General features: G+C 35.1%; 1 protein-coding gene across 4 annotated transcripts in view; it reads left to right on the top strand.

Annotated features, from left to right (window-relative positions):
• The first annotated feature begins 285 nt into the window (after window positions 1–285).
• The window catches only part of Nbea (neurobeachin), a 639,704-nt gene continuing 623,097 nt past the window's right edge, over window positions 286–16,892 (top strand). For all 4 annotated transcript variants that reach the window (XM_071611544.1, XM_071611543.1, XM_071611542.1 and 1 more), the window contains exon 1: window positions 286–579. In XM_071611544.1, the coding sequence (XP_071467645.1) occupies window positions 286–579 (294 nt within the window). The remainder of the gene's footprint in view (window positions 580–16,892) is intronic.

Below are 16,892 nucleotides of genomic sequence, written 5' to 3'. Positions count from 1 at the left end.
GGCGGCAGCGGCACAGCTGCTGGGCGGGCACTGCCGCTCACCGGGCAGCGGTTTTAGCGGCGCCGCCACCACCGGGAATCAGGTTGAGAATCCCTCACCGCCTCTGCTGGGGAGGGCGCCGGAGCGGGCCGGGCTGAAGCACGGGCGGGGAGCGGGCCCGGCGCCGCGGCGCTGGTGGATGCTGGGGCTCCGAGGCGACGGCCGGGGGGCGGGGGCCGAGGCAGGTATAACGGTACCGGCGGAGGCAGCGCCGCTTCTCTGCTCTTCTCCCCAGGAGGGGGCCCAATGGCGAGCGAGAAGCCGGGCCCGGGCCCGGGGCTCGAGCCCCAGCCCGTGGGGCTCATCGCCGTCGGGGCCGGAGGCGGAGGCGGCGGGGGCAGCGGCGGTGGCGGCCTCGCGGGCAGCGGGATGGGGGAGCTGAGAGGGGCGTCCGGCTCCGGCTCGGTGGTGCTCCCCGCGGGGATGATTAACCCCTCGGTGCCGATCCGCAACATCCGGATGAAATTCGCAGTGTTGATTGGACTCATACAGGTCGGAGAGGTCAGCAACAGGGACATCGTGGAGACGGTGCTCAACCTGGTAAGGGAAAATGCTGCTCTCGCTCTGCTCCCCAGCCCCCATATCCTCGCTCCCCAGCGTCTCTGGCCCCCACCCCCCACCCCAGGTCATACACGCAGCGCGTCCCTGGGAGCAAAGCTCGTTCAGCCGGTATTGCCCAGCGGGTGACCTGCCTGCGTGCTGCCAAAGCCACGCCACCTCCCTCCTCTCTTTTGGTCCTCTCCTGCCACCTGAGCGCAGTGCCCAACTTAACACCGCTTCTTATCACTTCTCGTGACTATGAGTAAAAACCATCCCTTGCTGGGAAGGTTTTGGGTCGACTTTAGAGTTTAGTTAGGGTGTGAGGAGGCCTCTGGTTCTCTGGGGTTCTTTCTCCCTCACTCTAATTGCCCGTGGTGTCGCTCTCTGAGGATGACAGCCTTGCCCCTGGAGCCTAAATTCCCCAGTGCTACTGAAATGTGAGAAGCGCATTAGCTCCAACTTGAGCAGCTGGGGTGTGATGTTTTCGAGGGAGGAGAAAAATGATGCAGTTTTGCATCTGTCTTTAAATATATTCCAAGGCAATGATGTAGTATGTTGTAGCAGTATCCACCCCACCCCCATCTCTTAGGCAGTCTTCCCTTTTTTTGTAACATTGCCCTCAATATGCTGATCTCTTAGTATATTGTGTGTGTGCACATAAGCTTTAAAATGTGAGGGCACCAAATCATACAGGTTGGTTTCTATGGTTGCCTTTAGGAGCGTGGCATGTGGATAAAGACTAAAGGAAAGATGTTAACGCAGGTTTTGGTTTCTTTCATGATAAGAAAGAGTTACTGCAGAACTGTGTATGACTTAATGTTTTGCGCTATGTACAGAAGAGGCTAAGAAGCCTTCAAGATGACAGAGGAAGAAAGAGAAAGATATAAGGAGAGGAGAATCATAAATAGAGCATAATTAAGAGTTCATTTTCAGTGCTTTGTAAATGCAGTTTTTGCTGCAGCAAAGCTTTTAAAATAGTTTTCCCTGCAATATCTAGTCTTTGACATACTGTAAGGTTGGGTTTTGGCAGGCAAGGTGTAAATCAGAAGCAATCAGTTGAATGTTGTATTTGGTGTGGAGTCACAGGAACACAAAAATATGTTTGCCAGGGGATTCTATAACAGCCATGCACTATGATTTTTCGGCCAAGCAGTTATTTTTATTTGATGTACTGGAAAACTGAAAGAAAGCTGCAGCTATGGCAGTGGTGCCCTGAGACATGGATTAGATAACGTCTGTGGTTTATGAACCTGTTAAATTCACAGAAAAGTTGAAGCTGTTTTTTTTTTTTTTTTGGCTAGTGTATGAAGTCAAAGATAGGCAATTATCTGTCTTTGTTACATTTATTGTTGTTTAAATAGAAATCATCTTTCCACTTTTGTGTACCCTTCAGATAAATCACCATAAAAAGTCAGTGTAAGTTTGGGAGAATGTCCTCCCATTGATATAACCAGTTCTTTTCAAAATAACTAATTGGTTTTCTTGGGATTTTCAGTTTAAATAAGTGCAAATAGGGGGTCAGTACTTTTTTTTTTTTTCTTTTTAAAAGAGATGAAGTTTCAAAAATATGGTAGTATGTTAGCTGGTTATCTGTTTATTTAAAGAAACATTTTAAGTCCCCCCCCCCCAGTTTTTGTCTAACCAATATTTTTACTTTAGATGATGTGATAATAGTATTTGTATTCTTACTTAGTACATTTTAATCTGATAAGAGGCAGTAGAGCTTTCATAAACTGGACACTGATTTGAATGTGTAACCAGTTGGGACTCTGCAGCAGTAGCCATGCATGCTAGATCTGCTAGATGGGTATTTAACAGATGGGGTTCTTTAGATACATAGTAGACTATGAAAAGAAGTGAAATATTTCTCTTGAGGTAAAAAGAAATTTAACTCTTCAGTGCAATAACAATCTATGAATTATGTAAACATTATTTTAGAGATTAAGTTATCATTAAACCTAGAGTCCTTAGAAATATGGTAATACTGAAATGATATATTCCCCAATCCACTTAAGACCTGTAACTCATTGATTTTTGGAATAACAAAAGTTAGGTTTAAATTTTCTTTGTATATTTAAAGAATGCAATAACTTTTAAATGGAAACTTTTGGGACAAAGATTAAATAACAAAAGGAGTTCCTTATTATTGTTAATTATATTGATTATAGAATATGAATTAGTCATGTGAAGTATAATATTTCTTGAATGGTAGGTTTAGAAATTTATTGTTCCAAAACATTGTTGTAAATGTCATGTGAAAATTTAAGCTGACTCTCAAAAAAAAAAAAAAAAAAAACTTGGAAATCAGGGACATTTAAAAAATAATTATCAAAACTTAACTATTTATTTCATAAGTAATACAGTTGATAAAATTTATTTAGGGTACTAAGTGGCTTGTTAATGATTGGAAGTCCCTATTTATGAAGTGAGTTTCAAAAATTTTTATTCTTAATTTAAATGTTAAAGAAAATTACACTGCTCTTTGTGACAGTAAAGAAATAAAGGAAACTAAACTTCAAAACATTTTTTTTTTACTTTAAACAATATTCTTGTCATAGTCACCTTTGTCAAAATATGTTTCTTTTTTCCTATCCATTCTTCCTATATAGTATGAGAAATATGAGAGTACAACTGTTTATTTTTGGGTAATATTTTACACTTGCCTTGCCCCCAAGGTTAAAAGTTTTGTAAAGTTTAACTATGTAGTAAAATATAGGACTTAAACACAGTGGTGGTTGGAATTTTTCTGTTTTTGTTTGCCAAAGGTAGATATCCATTTGTTACTACTCAAGTGGATTATGGGAGTTTGGTGAAGAATCACAAATGTAATGAGAAATAAAATGAATGATTTCATTGTAGATACATATATTTTGTATAATGGTAGGATAGTGGACTTAAAACATTAATCTATGTGATGGAGAGTATTAGGAATATGAGCAAATTAGTTTGTAAGTAATGTTACAATAAGAGTACATTGTCAAGGATTTTTCATTGTAGTTTTACCAGTGAAAGAACTAATTATTGACACACTTTGACTTCAGGAGGAATTATTACATGTGGTTTTATAAGAGAGTTAAACTGTATTAAAGAGATTTTTCTTGTTGGTTATTGTAAAGTAGGCACACTACTTAAATCTATTGCTCCCTTTGTAAACATACTTGACATATGTTTATATACGGTTTCTCCTTGAAGTAATGCTATGTAATAGCATGTGTTATCTTTGTTTATAATGTGCAAGTTTGTTTTTATCACAGATTCTAATATGAATGAGATTTTAAAGAAAAGATTAAATAGAGGACTAATATTTACTTAATGAAAGAATTCACAGTAGGGTATTTTGAATAGTCATCTTATGCAATATAGTTTTATAATTATAGAATTTCATTTAATTCTATAATTATGGAATTTAACCATAGACTTGTAGTTTTTTCATGAATTACTGAATTATTGAGATTTTCATGAATTTTTAGATTTTTTTCATGAATTACTGTGGGTATATCATTATGTATTTATTTGTAGAAATGGTATTTCCTTTAATATTATTTTTGGCATTTAAAGTGTCATGCTGTTTACTATATTGAAAGCATAACAAGATGCTTTGATTTTGTGGCCTATTAAGTTCCTTTACTCTTGGCATCTGGATCATGGTATTTTATCAAAAGGGAAATTTTAAGTTATGTTTTGTACTTGATGTGACAGTAACTCTTCTTCCTTAGAGTGGTTTCATTTGTACCTTGATACTCAGAATCATTTTATTTTGATGATATTTAGAATTTCACAAAAAGGTATGTTTTGCATTTGAATTTATTTTAAAAATATATAGTTGAATTTTAGGTAGACTCATGGCAGTCCTTGATAATTATGAAACCACATTTATTTATATTAAAAGAATTTCCTGCATTTTAATTTGCTTTTCATATTAACTTTTACATTTATTCTTGCTATTGAGTATGGAAAATTAAATACATAAGTATTGGAAGTTTAAATATAAAAAGTTTGGAGATTTTTCACAGAAATATTAACTTAATCATATGATGACACTGAAGCAGAAAATATTCTAAAGCCCGTTTGTGATTAAATTATATTAATGTTAAGTAAATATTGTCAGATTTTGGTATAGACTATGCTAATAATTAAAAGTAGTTCAAGGTTCTCTCTTCTTTTGCTATATTTTCCCAAGTGGTATAAAAAAATTCACAGCGTCTAGCAGACCCAGCCCCATTTTGTATACTAGTATAGATGTATTATATTCAATCATCTGCATTTTTACTGTTTACTTAAAATATTTTTATGCATCAGTCCCAAATGTTTTTCATTTTATGCCTGCAATTCTGATACTTCATGCAGTATCAGTCTTCTCTTTTGTATTACACATCACTCTCTATTATTACAGTTATTTTTGTTCCTTTCTCATTCTAGCCTGTGAATTCCATGAGGGCAAAAGCTGATCTTTTATATATTTTTTGTATTTCTGACCCTTGAGTAAGTAAGTTCAATGCATTTTGAGTATGCAGGGCAGTAGTAATTAGGACCAGTTTTTGAAAATTGTGTTTAAGAGTAGGGTCTGTGATCTGGATTCTAAAATAAATTAGACTCATGTAAATTTAATGTATTATTTAGCCCCCAAACTAAGTATGTGTTGAATATGTATGTGTTATCTGATATACATATCTATGTAGGTATTACTTCATATGTAAATATTATTTTTAATTGACATCTGTGAATAAGTAAAATTTTGATAAAAACTTTTTATTAAACTCATACGTATGATCAAATAGATGCATGTAACAAAAAGCATGTTATTAAAATATTTATAATATATTGACTAGAAATTAAAACAAACAAAACAAAAAAAAAAAAATCATTGTCAGCTTGTCATATTACCAGAGCATTAACATCTCTTGTTTTTGTCAGTCTAGCCTACATTCTCCTTTTTTGTAATGGTACCTCATCGCCTGTTCTTTTTTTTTTTTTTTTTTTATTTAAAAAATTTTTTTTTAATATTTATTTTTTAGTTCTCGGCGGACACAACATCTTAATTCAGCTGTGTGAGGTGGGTTGACTCTACTTTCAGTGGTGACCAAAATCAGTGATTGGTTTAGGGATTAACATTTAACCAAAGGTGCCCCAGAGTCAATCCAGGACTTGTGCTGGAACTCCACCTGTTGGGGATACTGAACAACATCCAGACTCAGTCTGTGGTTGTAGTGCCTGCCTTACAATTTGGGCAAGGACTGGGGATATAACTCAGTTGGTAGAGTGCTTGCCTTGCATGGACAAGGCCCTGGGTTCCATCCTCTGCACTAAAATAAATAAATAAATAAATAAATAAATAAATAAATAAAAAAATTATTGTGCCGGGCATGGTGGCACACCCCTGTAATCCCAGTGGCTCCAGAGGCTGAGGCAGGAGGATGGTAAGTTCGAAGCCAGCTTTAGCAAAAACGAGGTAATTCAGTGAGATCCTGTCTTTAAATAAAATATGAAATAGGACTGGTGATGTGGATCAGTGGCTGAGTGTCCCCCTGAGTTCAGTCCCCAGTACACACACACATTTATGTATTTATATGTGTGTGTGTGTGTGTGTGTGTGTGTGTAATTGTTGTTAGCTAGTTTTAAATTATTTGAAGTTGGGTTGTTGTGACTTGTAAATGGAAAGAATCGCCACTAGCATAGAGTTAGTATCTAGAAATTAGACATTATAAGAAACAGCTTAAATGCTGAAATGGAGTCCAAGGTATTGAGAACTTTGCTATTCCCTCAGAGTTCATTTTCAGAAATATAGAGCAACTTTTTAAAATGTCAGCTACGTTATATTTGCTCATGAAACCACCACTTGGGATGGAATTTTAGTAATGTTGAAATCTTTGATAGTGTCTTATAGAAGAGAACAATTAACTTTTGGTTCAAGCTGGCATGCCTGAAAGCAGAGTAAGGAAAATGTAGTCTTTCAAGTAAGAGAGGCCCTTTCTGCCTATAGCTGCCTATCCAAATAGAAGACAATCAGTATATCAAGAGGCTTATAGGATGGCTAGTGTGGTGGCTTACTTCTGTAATGCCTGTGACTCCCGAGGCTGAGGCAGGAGGATAGCAAGTTCAAAGCCACCCTCAGCAGCTTAGCGAGGGCTTAAGCAACTTAGTGAGACCCTGTCTCTAAATAAAAATATAAAAAAGGGCCTGGGGATGTTGCTCAGTGGTCAGGCACCTAGGTTCAATCTCTGGAAACCCCTCCCCCCCCCCAAAAAAGAGAAAGATTTGCAGGTTGGAAAATCCATTTTTTTTAACCCCCTGTCAAGGAGGAAATATTTAAATTTGGTAAAGTTCTGTTTTATAAGCTTCTCCTAAGCACTTCTCTCTCTCAGTCCCCAGATCAAAGTAACAATCTAATTGTAAAGAGCTCTAAACTAGGGACCACGAGATATGCTAGTTTGCCTCCTCAACCAGCTTCTTGTTTCACATTGCTTCAAAGAAGATCATCAAGCTGAGATTTAAAAGTACTGGGAGAGGCCTGTTGCTGAGAGACTGAAACTTACAAGTTGAAACCCAAATTGATATACTGTATTTCAACAAGAACTCTTGTTTCTGTTGCTAATTCAACTCACTGAAGTAGATTCAGCAAAAGCTTACTAAGGTTTTAGGGAAGCTGTACTTCCAGAAGAAACTTCAAACCTGGTAAAGAGAATTCTGACTTCTTGAGGCTTCATTAAGAGAAAGTATGCTGTTAAAACACTGTAGCCTCTGAAAATGAAATTTGTGGCCATGGAGGATAATGCAAAAGTGAGCTCATCTTTAGTAGGATTGAATGCTTCCAGAATTGGCTTACCATATAACTCCATTTACCAGAATTAGTGCTTTGAATTAGTGACCATAGTTTGATTTACCTTCTCCACTCTTCTAAGTGGGAGTGATTATTATTGTCATAATTTGTGTTTTTCTCGTATCACTGTATGTTAGTTTTAAGAGGGATAGTTAAATTTATTTTCTTGCTATATATTAGTATGAAGTACCACCAAGGAGAATGTACATTTGTATGTGATTAAGAATTATGTTCATAATACAGAAATTTCAAACTTGTAGCTGGTTACAATAACTTGACATTGTAATTTTCCCCCCCATCCCATGGTGAGATGGTGAGTACTATTTTCTGTTGTGGCTAAGATGGTAACATTATTAAATATGAGTATTTAAAAATTATATATATGGAACGAAATGGATGTATGAGTTGAATGGCATCCCAAGGTTAGATGTTTCAGATATTAATTGTTAGACTTTCTAGCATTCATTCTTTCTGCTGTTAACAATTCTAGTTTTTCTGAGACATGTCTGAGGGGTCATTCCTTCTCTATTCATTTGTATACTTTGAGACTTTCCTTGGTCAGACACAGAAATTTACCCTTTGCTCATCAGTAACAGATAATGGTTATAAAATTTAGCTATACTTTTTAGACAGCTTGATAACTTATTTCATTCTTCTGGAGAAAGAAAAAGGTGCTTTCACTGGGGTTGTTACAAAATGTTAGTATGTAAGTCAAGAGTTGACTGGCAGTCTGCCATGATGGAGGCAGCATCTGCTTGAGAGGCACCTAGAACCAAGGGACGGATTGTTGAGGGCATCTTTGGAACCCCTCCAGTCTATCTTCAGACTGAATTCCTATTTTATTTAAGCCAGTTTGAATCCTGTTCCTATTCATTGTACCTTAAAGATTTCTAATACTCTAACTCAAAAATTACAAAAAAAACCCATAGATATTTAGTGTATAGGACACATCATAAAAAATTAACTTGTCAAAGGACTTCTTTCTTTCAAGAAAGAAGAAACATATATGTGTGTATGTATATATGTGTGTGTGTATCTCTCTCTCTCTCTCTCTCTCTCTATATATATATATATATATATATATGGTTAATTTTAGATATTTACCTTCACTAAATAAGAACATAAGATAATAGCATGAAAAAGAAGTGATTAAAAGGAAATAATCATCGTTACATTGTTAGGTGGGGAATGCTAAAATAATCATAAATGCTGTTGTTGGGCATGTAAAATGTTAGTTATTCTGTTCAGCAGTTTAGCAGAATGTATCAAGAACTTTGAAGAAGTCCTCTCACTAATCTTTAGTTCTTGAGGCTAAGGAAAAATTACCTGTGGATAGGTATGAGAGTTAAGTGTAGTTTTATGATGAAAATAACTGACAACAACTTATATGTTCAACAAGAGTGAAAAGTTAAATAAATTGTTTTGCATCGTGTTACGGAATAGAATACAGCCATTAAAATTTCTGTGCCTCAGTTATCCTACTTATAAAATGGAGACATCTATCTTGTGAGTTGATGCTACAGATTGAATGAATAGGTGTGAAGTACTTAGTATATAGCTAACTTTATTTAGTACTTACTATTGTTATTTTTATTCTTAGTCCTGAGAATCATCTAATCATCGAAAAAATTAGTAATCTAACTAAATTATGGGGTGTCCTGTGTTAGTTTAGAGTATCTGAGCCTGGTGAACCTGTTAGGGAGTGCATCTCAGATACTCACCTGTCATGATGTTCTGGGAAGCATAGAAGATCTGTTCTGAATCCCTTATAGTCTTTAGCAGTGCCTATGGTAGTTTTCGTTATTTCCTTCTTTGGGTGAGGAGTGTGGAAAACTAGGAAAGGGATAGGTGTAAGGTAACAAGAGTTCCTTTGCCTGGAATCTGCTGCATCTCCTCCTTCCCTGACGTGGGTGAATCTCACATATAGATGTATTAGGACCTGAATGGTGATTCTAAGCAAATAATTCCTCCATCTGGGAGTATTTGCTTAAATATTTAGAAGACTACTTGGGTAACAACCCTGAGGGCAAGTTAGAAGATCAAACACTATTTCATAATCAGTTTGTGTTAGAAAATAATATTAGACTATATGTTTTTTTTTCAGCAGTTTATTCACGTTTTTTCCTTCTGCTTATTTTAATATGTACCACGTGTAAGTTAGATGAGAGCTACGGTAAAAACTTTTACAATGACTGAAATCTTACTAGAAAATAATGTTAGACTATATTTTAATGGCTGTTAAGTATTTACCATGCACTTCTGAAATTGAGCTGCATATCTAATCACAGAATAACCCCATTTTATAGATACCATTCCTTCATTACAGCTGGATTCAGAAACTAAGGCTGGCTATAGGGAATGTGAGGAAGTAGACAAGACTATGCAGGTACTGACTAGCAGAACTGTGACTCATAACTTTCAGTTTTCAAAGCTAGGGTTCTTTCCCATTATTAAATAAAACATAGTTACTTAGATACTATCCTAAATGCAGTGTTGTGTGAAGAGATGACATTGGAAAGGGAGGAACCAGCCAGCCTCAGTGAGTTGATTCTGTAGTTGGGAGTGTTTCCTGTGTAGGACTTAGGACAAGCTGTTCAGATGAAATAAAAATGAATGCATGACAGTTGGATGGATTTGTACAGAAGTGACCGAGCAAGAACTATACTGTGAGCTTTTGAGATTTGGGGAAATAATTGACTATACAATATTATACATGGTAACTGGCTTTGAAATTTATACAATTTAGTGAGGAAAATGTTGAATCAGAATATATATTCTGATTATATTACAATATTACATAAATGATATAGTATTTAGGATATGATAACATTACACAAATTAATATTTTAACTTATGCATTAATGTATTACATAAAATAGATTTGGGTGATTTTCTTGTTCTATGGTAGAGGTAATTTTGTGAAACATCACATATATATGTGCTTGAATAAAACAAACAATAGGAGGTCTGGGTAATATAATTTCCAATAATTGTGATTTCTTTCAGTTTATTAAATTAGAGCAAATATTAATTAGTATAAAATTTTATGGGAGTATAAGTGTTTAGATATATCTCCCTTTAGTAAATACTTACATCTACTGAGAGAAATAACCTGCAGTTGATTTAAAGGTGAGATTAAAGGTGAGATATAAGTAACTCTACTGTTACTTAAGATTTTTTCAAATCTGGAAGAGAATTGGCATTTATATATTGGGCTTGGATTTATCTTTTATGTTTTGAATACCCTCTGCCAACTCCTTTGAAGTAAATGGGTATTTGCTTTAAGTATGGTTGAGGTTAAGGGGCTTGTCTAATGTGCAATGCTGTTTAGTTGTGGAGGAGACACTCAGAGTCAGATCTTCCATTTCTATGTGTGTTGCTATTTAAAATATACCATTATATTGGGCTGGGGATGTGGCTCAAGCAGTAGCGCGATCGCCTGGCATGTGCGGGGCACTGGGTTCGATCCTCAGCACCATATAAAAATAAAAAAAATAAAGATGTTGTGTCCACCGAAACCTTAAAAAAATATATTAAAAAATCCCCCCCCCTCTAAAAAATATATACAATTATAGAGGCTGGGGTTATAGCTCAGTGGTAGAGTACTTGACTCAACACCACATAAAAATAAATAAAAAAATTAAGATATTGTGTCGAATTTAAAAAAATAAGTCTTTAAAAAATAAGTAAAACATACCATTACTTTTGATGATGGTGCTGATGTAGTGTAATAGCAACTTTGAGTCATTAAATTCTTATGTTAGGCACTGTGTTAAGCATATGACATACATCATCTCATTCAAGCATCCTCTTTTTTTTTGCAAATATTCTTTTTTCTTTGTTATTTTTAGTTATACATGACAATAGAATCTACTTTGATTTATTTATACAAGCATGGATTGTCTTATTCTAATTAGGAACCCATTCTTGTGGGTGTACATGATGTTGAGATTCACTGTGGTGTATTCATATGTGTACACAGGAAAGTTATGTCAGATTCACTCCACTGTCTTTCCTATTCCTATCATTTAAGCCTCTTGACCTGTGATATAAAATCTTCAGTGAACAATAAAATCATTGTCTTTCCAAGGTAACTGAAGTGTGCTGTCTTAGAAGAGAAGTGTTTTCATTTCTAAACATATACATATTTTGTTAAAAAATGTTATAGAAATATTTAACTTTCTTAAAAATGTTATAGAAATATTTAACTTAATTTGTACTAATTCTTTATAACTTGATCACCCTTTTATAATTCTTGAATTTAAGTATTCAAGAGTTATTTAGGAGTTAATGCAAAACTGTTTATTTTGTTGTAGTGTATTGAGTGTTACCTGCTAAATAATTACTACACTTCTTCAGTTATAATCTTTGATCTTTTGTCTAAAAAGTTCCTGTTCATTTCGAGACCTAGATCTTAACCTCAATTTAAGAGAATCTTCCCTAATATTCCCCTCCAAATTGTTCCTCCTTTCCTTTGCTTTCCCATACATTTTGTACATCTTAATTGTTTATTTTTCACATTACCCTAGAGACACTGAATCTATTGAGGATAAGAATATTATTTTATTCACCTTGATATCATGAGTACTTAATATAGTACCTGGCATTTTGTGGTGCTTAGTGAACTTTTTCCTGTGTATATTTTTCACCTTTGATGGAGTAAGTTTGTTTTGGTCATATCTTGCTTGGGTTCAGATCTTTTTTTTCCAGGTTATGTTGATTTTTCTAATTTCTGTTTGCTGCTTACTTTAGCATTTCAGTTTGTTATTTGGGGGTAGAGGAATGATAGAGATATATAGGTGTATGTATGCATGGTTCATGTTTAGAAGAAAGTTTTCTAAATATTTGAAATGGGTAAGGAGTCATGATGTCCCCCAGATCTGGTGAATAGTCATACTCTTATTATTTGCATGGGTGAGGAAATTAAAAACGAGACAGGCTAAGATTCTACAGTTTTTCACAGACTAGAAATTAATATCTAGATTTCCTGACCCAACTCATTCCAGTATCCTTTTTTTTTTTTGGTGACTATAGTTCTACTTTGCTTCATCTTACTTGGGGTTCTGATTAATTATAATTTTAATATAGAAACAAGCTTTTTTTTACTTGAGCAATATCAGAATACTAGAGTGATAGATAAATAATTTACCGAATAACCTGTATTCTTTTGCCATAGACAAGACTCTCCCTGGCTATTTAAAAAGAATTTTGTAATCCTTGCCTTCAAATAACTTAAAGTTCAGCATAGGAAATAGAAGAATAAAGTAGTATAAAGTAATATTGCAGAGATATTAACAAAATGCTTTGGGGACATTCATGTTGTAGGGATTAACTTTGGAGGAATCTGGCAAGGCTTTATTGAGTAGAGACTTGTGAACTAGGTCTTAAAGGACAAGTTCCTATTCTTTAGGATAAAAAGGATAGGAATAGATCAACTTTTCGTGACTTAGATAGCTTGATTAAGGGCACAGGGTAATGAGAGATTTTCCATAGTTATTTCCTATAATACTAACTATAAATTGTAGTAAATGAGAACTTTATTTTTTCTTGCAGAAACCATATATATATATTTATTGTAGTTGTATCCTTTGGTTTTAAATAATCACTTTTTAGTTTCTGCTTTAGTCTTCTCAAGCTTGTTCAGGTGATGTGGTAAGATTTATTAGGATCCAATTCACTAAATTATTTCAAAAGCTCTATTTGTGTAAGATATCTCATTTTGCAGTCTCAAGACTTCTGACATATTGGCTTAAACCAACAGATTTTATGTGTATAAATAAGAGGTTTACTATAAGAAATTGACTCACACAGTATGGGTATTAGGAATTCCCAAGATTGGTAGTTTGGTGCTCAGGAAACTGGGGTGTACTGATGGTGAAGATTTGCTGCACGTTTAAAAGCCTGAGAACCAAGAGAGCCACTGGTATGAATTCTGACATCAAAGTTGGTAGGCACAAACTCAATAAGTGCTGCAGGAAGAAAAAGACTAATATCCCAACTGAAAATAATTAGGTAACAGAAGTTAGCTTTTAACTTGTGGAAAGATCAGCTTTTTTTGTTGCATTTAGGTTTCAACTAATTGGATGAGACCTGCCTACATTAGGGAGGGTGGTCTACTTTACTCATTCCACTGATCAATATGTTAATCTCATCCCAAAGCACCCTCATCGACATACTCAGAATAACGGTTAGCAAAATATCTGGACACCTGATGACCCAGTAAAGTTGACACATAAAATTAAACATCATAAAGGGTACATATTTTCACATCAACTCTCCTTTCCTTTGGGGGAATGCTGTTGAAAGATATATTTTGTTATACTATTGCAGAAAAATTATATACTTTACACATTTTTAAAATTAAATATTTATTTTTTGTAGTTGTAGTTGGACACAATAACTTCATTTTATTTATTTATTTATTTTTGTGAGGTGCTGAAGATCGAACCTAGGGCCTTGCACGTGCAAGGCGAGTGCTCTACTGCTGAGCCAACCCCAGCCCCCATACTTGTACATATTTTAAACATCTAGTAAGTATTAACTGAATGAAGTATAAAAATACAGGAATCACACACTGGCAAAGAATAAGGTGATTAGTATTTTGAGAATATCAAAATTCAGAAGAGAAGATTAATATGAGTAGCCTACCCTCTTGCAGTCACCATTCTATTTTCTGTCTCAGTGAATTTTACTACTTTAAAGTATCTCCTGTCAGTGGAATCATAAAATATTTGTTTTTCTGTGTCTGGCTTGTTTCACTTAGTATATAATGTCTTCAGTCCAAACCAGCCTCTCCTAGCAATACATGTGAGCTTTCTGAGCCTGTATTTGTGTATATTACATTTGTAAATCCATTATCTACTGGGCCAGGCTCAGTGTGTGGGTAGGTCCAAAAAGAAAAAACAATATCTAAACCAAAATACCACACAGTTCAATAAGCAAGAGTAATGTCTTTTAGAATCAGGTTCTTTCCTTCTTTTTCTTTTGTTTTTTATTGATTTATTTTTTAATTGGTGCATTATAGTTACACATAAAAATGGAATTCATTGTGCTATGTTTGTACATGCACATGACATCTTTTGGTTAATTTTATTCTGCTCTTCCTCCCCTTCCCTATTCCTCCTCATCATGAAGATCTCCCTCCCCATTTATAATACCTTATTTCTCTCTAGCTTCCAGATATAAGAGAAAATATTTGACTCCTGATTTTCTGCATCTGGCCTAGTTCATTCAACATGATGGTCTCTAGTTCCATCCATTTGCCAACAAATGAACATAATTTTATTCTTCTTGATGGCTGAGTAAAACTCAATTGTTTGTACATACTATATTTTCTTTATCCTGTTATGTACTGAGGGACACCAAAGCTGGTTTCATAACTTGACTGTTGTGAATTATACTCCTGTAAACATTGGTATGCATGTATCACTATAGTGTTCTGATTTTAATTCTTTTGAATAAATACCAATGAATGGGATAGCTGGTGATATTGGTTTTATTTTCTAGTCTTTAGAGGACTCTCCATACTGCTTTTCATAGTGGTTGTACTAATGTGCATGCCCACCAACAATGTATAAGTGTACCTATTCCCCCAAACCTTCAGCATTTGTTATTATTTATATTTTTGATGATTGCTATTTGAAGTGAAGTGATATGAAATCTCAGTGTTTTTTTTTTTTTTTTTGATACTGAGGATGGAACACTCAATCATTGAGCCCTACCCCCAACCCTACTTTATATTTTATTTAGAGATAGGGTCTCACTGAGTTGCTTAGTGCCTCGCTTCTGCTGAGGCTGGCTTTGAACTCACCATCCTCCTGCCTCAGCCTCTTGAGCCACTGGGATTATAGGCATGCACCATTGCGCCTGGTGTCAGTGTAGTTTTGATTTGCATTTCCCTCACTGCTAAAGATGTTGAACATTTTTTTCATATATTTTTTGGCCATTTGCATTTCTTCTTTGGGGAAATGTCTGTTTAGTTCATGTGTCCATTTATTGAAGGTGTCATTTTGTGTGTGTGTGTGTGTGTGTGAAGTTTTTTAACTTCAGTGTATATTCTGGTTATTAATATCCTGTCAGAAAAGTAACATGGCAAAGATTGTCTCCCATTTTTTAGACCTCTCTTCATACTCTTAATTTATTTCTTTTCCTTGGAGAAGTTTAATTTGATACTATTCCACTTATTGAATCTTTGTTTTATTTCTTGAGCTTTAAGGAGTTTAATTAAGGAAGTTAGTGCCTGCGTCAATATGTTGGCATATTTACCCTATGTTTTCTTCTAGAATATGCAGTGTTCCTAGCCTAATTCCTAGGTCTTTCATTCACTTTAAGTTGATTTTTTGGAGAGAGAGAGATAGGGATCTAAACATGGATATCCAATTTTCCCAGCATCATTAGTTAAAAATGCTACCTTTTCTCCAGTGTATGTTTTTGGCACTTGAATCCAGGATCAGATGACTGGATCTATGTGGGTTTTTTTTTTTTTTTTTGTGTGTGTGTGTGTGTGTGTCTTTATTCCATTGGTCGTGTCTGTTTTTATGCTAATACCATGATGTTTTCATAACTATAGCTTTGTAGAATAATTTGAGATCAGGTATTGTGATGCTACCAGCATTGAACATTATATGGAATAAAAAGATATGTGTCTATAGTAATATTTCCTTAAGTCTTTGTTTTTTTTTTCCCCTTTCCCATTTGTTTTGTTCCCGGAGTGTAGCTGTTCTTGATTTTCTTGAAGCTTTTCTGTAAAACTTCCCATCCAGGGCTGGGATTGTGGCTCAGTGGTAGAGCGCTCGCCTAGCACGGGCGGGACCGGGGTTCCATCCTCGGCACCACATAAAAATAAAGGCATTGTGTTGTGTCCATCTACACTTAAAAAATAAATATTTTTTTAAAAAAATAAACTTCCCATCCAGCCTTAACCTTCTATATTCCTTGTACTTCGCTTCCTTTGTACTTCTCTTCTTCTTTCTCTCTATAATACAAAATCTAAAATAATTAGTCTTGCAAGACCATTTCAAAAAGTGGGAGAGGTAAAGCGACTCAGGAGGACAAGCTATAATTCTTTTGAGTAGCTACAGGGGAAAGAAAGACCAAAAACACTCACACATTAATTATTTTTATCTTGTTGCTTAAAAAACTGTGGATGATAATAGCTAATGTTGAAGATAATTAGACCCAGTGATTCAGTTCCTTATTGAATATTGACCCCCCACTTTCATCTACAGTGAAACACCAGTAATTCCTTTTTTAACTAAGGAGCTGTTAATATCTTTCATTAAATAAACTGTTTTAAAATTTAAAAAAAAACAAGAAAAAGCAAAAACGTCTATTTAATGTTTATCTTCCTTCTTACTTGTCTAGTTGCAAGTTTTTAGGGAGCATGGTCCATATCTACTTGAATGCATTTTATATAACAAGGTGATCATTTTAGTTCTAGTCCTTATGTATTTTTAAGAAGTAATAAATACAAAGAGATACAGTTTATCTCTTTTTG

Source organism: Marmota flaviventris, chromosome 4 (genome assembly GCF_047511675.1).
Source record: "Marmota flaviventris isolate mMarFla1 chromosome 4, mMarFla1.hap1, whole genome shotgun sequence".
Lineage (NCBI taxonomy): Eukaryota > Metazoa > Chordata > Mammalia > Rodentia > Sciuridae > Marmota > Marmota flaviventris.
Note: the sequence above shows the minus strand (reverse complement) of the source record. Positions and strands in the feature narration are given on the sequence as shown.